Below are 6,000 nucleotides of genomic sequence, written 5' to 3' on the forward strand. Positions count from 1 at the left end.
GTGGACTGAGCATTAGTTCAGTGTAAGCAAAGGGTATAAATAAAACAAGAGAGCCTACTACGTTCATTCAGCATTCAGAGCGTTAAAAAATGATAAGCCATACGCAGCCAGTGGAGGAAGCCCGCTGCAGTTTATACGCTTTTTATTACCCAGTACTGCACTGTGCATGGTTTGTTTTCCACGATATACAATACTTTCGTAGAGGGCAATAAATTTCCTTATTTTCCTTTATCACACACTTCCTGTAAACTCGTACATAGTGGGCACACTCCATAACAACGATGGGGAGTGACGTATTTACAAACGAGAGTACGCTCTCTTGTTCTATTTATACTCTTTGGTGAAAGTCACTAACTTGGTGTTGGTTTAGCTTTGAATAATAAAAAGTTGTTCTTACCATCAATTACCTGCTGTTGCTGACTCCTGATGTCAGCAACACTCATTCCTCTGGTCTGTTCTGTCTCATCTTCCCAAAGATCATGACCAAAACCAGCCGTACTTGATGCCATAAGACCACTCCTATTAATGAGGAAAAGCATTTTCTTTCAGTGAACTGGGTAAAGATTTAGACAATCTCAGTAAAACCTACTGTGTATTTCAATCCAAGTGTGAACAGGTGTATAGAATATATAGAAAATAAAGACGACCCTTTTCTTGGGAACATAGACTTACTCAGTCAGGTATTTTTTACAATGTGCTTCAATTTGTCAGCATGGAAATGGGAGGAATTAAAGCAGACACACTCACCATGGCAGCAAATTAGTTCTACTAAGTTGGATGTATTAATATAAATGACCATTAATTTTTTTCAATGGTATACGAACCATTTAGAGAGAGCAGCTTAGCTCAGTCGGCTAAACTGATGGTAGCCACTGTGTGTGCGCTGAACTTTGCAGATCTCTAGATCCCCGGTTCAATTCAAATCGCTGCTCAACTAGTATTTCAGCTGGAGTGGTGAAATGCAAGTTATGACAGCGCACCGTCTTTCAGATGAGATGTTTAAGCTCTTGGTCCTGTGTGCATTATGGCCCATGTGCACATTAAAGTACGTAGTACACTATGCGGAAAAAAGTAGGGGATTGTCTCCTGGTGTATAGCTCAATCACCAAAGGAAGGACCCCACTGGAAATAAGTCTTCTTTCGTGGGTTATCCTTGGTGTTTACACAGAATAAATCCAACTCTCAACTTTTGCACCCCTATCCCTCGCACCCCCATCCCTCCCAGGCCAAAATCAGCCTACAGCCCTGAGCTTCATAAATTGGTACAGTATGTGGCATACATAATCCTAAATTCCTACCTCTCTGGTGCTGAATAACGGGACTGGTTTGTGAATGCGTCATCCAGCTGTCTTTCTTTCGTTAAGAGCTCATCTATCAACCTCTGCCTCCGTTCAGCTTCTTGTTGTGTCCTAGGTAACTTGTCAAGGTCAACATCAAGTGTAATACACCTTTTTCTAGCAACTTGGAGAGATAGGTAGTATGTAATTACAATAGGAGATAAATTATTATTGAGTAAAATTCTTGGGATGGGGATATCCAGAGTACTGAGAAAAAAAAGTTGTGACTGCCTCTGGTAATAATATGTTTAAATCTGCCCTGGAGTGCCACTGGTCTAACCACCCTCTTAAATACACACCATAAAATACAACATTATGGAATCCATTAACAAAGTTATGCTAAGGCTTAGAATCAAGAAAGAAATTCCTAGAGTTCAGTAAGATACCAAGCTCCAAATTTCAGACTCAGGACTGCTTAATAAGCAGGCCAATTAGGCAGCTGTGGGGCTTGACATACAGCAAAATAAAGGACAGAAAAAGATACAGATGGTAAGTTGAGGCAGCCTTGTAGAGTTTCTTCTTCAATGATTCAATGTCTTGGGAAAATCGTTTGAGCAATGTTCGGATATTAGCACTCACCTGTAGACAAAAAAAAAATCAAATTACATACAGGTATTTCTTAGAATATGGCATATATTTGAAATGGCAAAAAGAGGAGAGGAATGTGGAAGGTAATTTGTTAGATGTGGTAAACTTATAGGAAATTAATTTTCATAAGTAAACCAAAAAAAAAGTGTTCTGTACTTTTATCAAACATTAGGTACACTGTCTGTGAAGATACTATATACAGTAAAAGACTTCAACACCCAAATGCATATTTTTTGTATTTAAGTAGCCCTCAACTGGAACTTGAAAATAGAATGATGAACTAAGCTAGAGAAAGAATAAATGTATAGGGCCTATAGTTAAGTCTTGCTAAGTTCTGTCATTTTTTATATTGTTCTAAAGTAGACCCACACAGTTACACCTTTTATTCATCCTGATTCTATATTTAACTACAACTATATAATCTTTAAACAAAGGAAACTTCAGGGGGTTATTTCCCAGTATGCTTTTAATAATAAAGTACATCCAAAAACAACAATACTTTCATGTTATTACAGAGTTGTAAAGCAATATCCAAAAACACAAGGTACAAAAATGTAGTATTATTATATTTCCAAAAACACAAGGTATAAATATGTAGTATTATTATATTCAACAAAAGATTTATCAATATAATTGTTTTTTACCAAAGCCTACAGAAATAAGGTTTAATTTAAGCCAGTCTTACTCTTGAGTAGCTTTTTCCATTTCGCTGTAATTCATTTCTTTCATTAATTTTCTCCATTATTTCTGCTGCTAATCGTATACATGCCTCATGTTCTCGAAGCCTGAAAGTATAAAATAATTCTCAAGAAAACAAAATGACAAAAATTAAAGTAGGTTAGCAAAATACTAACTTTCTACTAAATAAATGCGACAGTATACCAGACCCGAAAGTTGCTTAGCTCTTAGCATTCTTGGACCACTGTTAATTTTCTGCCATGCTAAGCCCGAACTAGGCCTAGCCAAGTAAGCTTGGCTATTTTATGCCTAACCCCAAGAAGCAGAGTAGCCGACGTGTTGACACTTTGCCAGGCTGTGTTGATAATCCTACCAAGGTCTACCCTAAACTACTAGGCCTAGCGCTAGGCTGGTGATATATCATTGCGAGCCTACCAGAACGCTTGCTGAGAGAGGAGACACCATGTCTAGGTTTAGCTAGACTGTATGTGCAGTGTATGCATATGGTGACGCATTGAACTTCAAGATAAGCCAACGAACATGCGCAAAATATGGAAAAATTGATACTTATTAAAATTACCTAGGCCTAGCTTAAAAAGACTGTAAATATTCAACCAAGTTTTGTCATCTAATAAACCGTAGATTACTCACTTTCCATTGAATTACGTGAAACTATATTTATTTGAAGTCAATTCAATTGAAGGATATCATTTTTTGTGTGCTCCTAGCTAACCTAGCAGCCGGCCTGCCTACATAGGCTAGTTTAGGCTAAGCCTAGGCCTAGTGCCTAGTTGGAGTGTTCCTCTGTTGAGAGAGGCAGCAGCCTAGGCAAGCGTAGCCTAGGCCTACCTAGATAGGCCTACTAGCCTAGGCCTAGCTAGTTAGGCAGGCTAGTCAACGGCCTAATAAAACTTTAGATGTTTTCTCATTAAGTAGTTCTAAGTAAGTCCTAAATTGTGATATACTTTAAGCAAGATAATTACCAGGAATCACCACCAAAACCCTCCATAATTGCATTCCAAGCTCCTCAAACACGGAAAATATTTTGTTACAGTTACGCCCTCTGGATTTTAACAACAGGCTGATCATGCGTTAAATATGAAATGCCAAAGTAGTCAACGACGCTGTCATCACTGGCGCATCAAAGTAATTAAAAACACGGTTTCAAATTTGTTTCAATCTAAATGGGGGAGGAGGATTTCCATATAAGCGCCTCAGTATACAATACCGTAAAACTTTGTACTTTTTAATTTTTATTTTTATTTTCATACCAACTCAGAAATTAAAAAAACCCCCTCCAATTAAAAGCTAACATCAAATAAATATAATAATATACTAGATAACACGCACAAAAAATAAACAAATAAAACAGAATAAAAACACATATATAAAGCTAAAACATCCTAATAATTTGGACTTAAAAGTGCTTAAACTGTCAAAAAATATGTCGAGATCGGTAATACTGAAATCATTATATGTATCACACAAACGCTTAAATAGACCTCTATACATACGGGTAACATCAACACGTCAAAAGGGTGGATTTAAAAAAGCCCTCTATTTCGGGTACTGCTAGGGCACATGGAAATTTCCCTAGTAAGTAACTAATGAACAATCGAAATTAAAATTCATAATTCTATAAGGAAAAATAATATCAAAACGCATTCTCTGGGTACTAAATTCAAATTCATTCACTAAGTTTCAGTTATTGTTTATTTTTCCACTTCAGCAGCAAGTCTCACCCTCACTATCTAAACATTACAGATAAGTATTTCCCTGTCTGGATTCTCTAAAAATACTCAATACCCGATTAAGCAACTCAATCGAAACCTCGAGACATTCTCAACAAAGAAGTTCTTTTCAGAGCTATCTAGGCCTACGTGGTGCACCGCAAGCATTAAATACATTAAGACTGCAATTGTTATTGGACATTCATTTTCAAATTCATCATCATAATCAAAATAATCCTGATTATCACGATCATCTTCATTATATTGACATCCAAATTAAATTTCCTTTGGGACAATAAAGTTATCTTGTTTATTATATTAGCTTATTTAAAGCCGCGTTTTCCATAATATTTAATTAACCACACAATCTTATTGTCGCCGACAGCACGTAAGTTGAATGGTCGGTCGAATTCGGGGACAGGCCGACGCAATATAACGATTGCATGAAAACAAGGGACAATGTAGCGATTTTATGGAAGTAATTTAGCCACGACCTCTCTCAGCTCACGCGTAATAACCAGGGCCGGCTGCCTAGGCGTATGATTACTTGAATAGGCGCACGCATGGCATTTCAATCCACTATGCCCAGCATCAGCCTTCATCATTCATTCATTCTTTATTCAGCAAAAAACACAAGTGAATACAAAACAACAAAAAGAAATCTAACAAATGATTTAGACGATTGAAGTCAATCCTCTTATGGTGGTATGTTTAATCTCTTAAAAGCACACTTATTTCCTAAATAGGCCTAATCATTTTTCTTACAATAAACCTTTTTCTTAGCGCCTTGTATTCTTTGGCAAAAGGCGCTATATAAATTTCTATATTATTATTATTATTATTATTATTATTATTATTATTATTATTATTATTATAAATATTGATTTGAAATGATTATACAATGACAACAGTCAAGTTCTGTTAAATTTCTATATCATTATTATTATTATTATTATTATTATTATTATTATTATTATTATTATTATTATTATTTATTATTATTATTATTATTATTATTATTATTATTATTATTATTATTATTATTATTATAAATATTGATTTTAAATGATTATACAATGACAACAGTCAAGTTCTGTTAAGAAAAAGCAATTTATACATACCCCTACTCGAGCCAAGTACTGAAATGCACGCATTGTGTTGGGGATTCAATATTTCTACATTAATTATGTCATCATCAGGAATTTTTCATTCATTCCTGTTGATGACAATATAATTAATGTCGGAAATATTGAATCCCAACACGAGGTGTAGGTCTATTATACTTTCTTATCTGAGATTACTCAGTGGACTTTTCTTCTCTTTAAGTTCTATAAATGTGTCTTAAAATATGCTGATGATGGTTGTCGTTCATTTGAATTTGACTAATGTCAATCAAACTAAAATGATGAATTAATGTGTTACATGCCATCTATTCAGATCTAAGGCATGTTTTCGTGTCTATTTGGGAGCAATGGACACTGTTGTCGTCGGCATTTGTAAGAGCGCCTGGGGTCCCAAGTCTCCCGGGACTTGAGCCTCCCGGAAATCGGGACGTCCTCCCACACTTCCGCAAGCAAGCAAGAATCTCCCGGAAATTAACCCATATCCCGCAAATTCGTTACAGGCCCGTAGCCAGCCAAAGGGGTGGGGGGGGGGGGGGGTTTCGG

At 36.1% G+C, this 6,000-nt stretch overlaps 1 protein-coding gene across 1 annotated transcript in view; it reads right to left on the bottom strand.

Annotated features, from left to right (window-relative positions):
- The window catches only part of LOC117105522 (syntaxin-8-like), a 29,537-nt gene extending 25,837 nt beyond the window's left edge, over positions 1 to 3,700 (bottom strand). Inside the window, exons 1-5 of the mRNA XM_033246688.1 lie at positions 3,587 to 3,700; positions 2,611 to 2,710; positions 1,822 to 1,916; positions 1,299 to 1,409; positions 398 to 519 (exon numbers count right to left, since the gene is read on the bottom strand). Of these exons, the coding sequence (XP_033102579.1) occupies positions 398 to 519; positions 1,299 to 1,409; positions 1,822 to 1,916; positions 2,611 to 2,710; positions 3,587 to 3,612 (454 nt within the window). The 5' untranslated portion in view covers positions 3,613 to 3,700. The remainder of the gene's footprint in view (positions 1 to 397; positions 520 to 1,298; positions 1,410 to 1,821; positions 1,917 to 2,610; positions 2,711 to 3,586) is intronic.
- Positions 3,701 to 6,000: the final 2,300 nt, after the last annotated feature.

The sequence above is a fragment of the Anneissia japonica genome, unplaced genomic scaffold, assembly GCF_011630105.1.
Source record: "Anneissia japonica isolate Jap-2015-1 unplaced genomic scaffold, ASM1163010v1 scaffold2030_len652032_cov178, whole genome shotgun sequence".
NCBI classification, from domain to species: Eukaryota; Metazoa; Echinodermata; class Crinoidea; order Comatulida; family Comatulidae; genus Anneissia; species Anneissia japonica.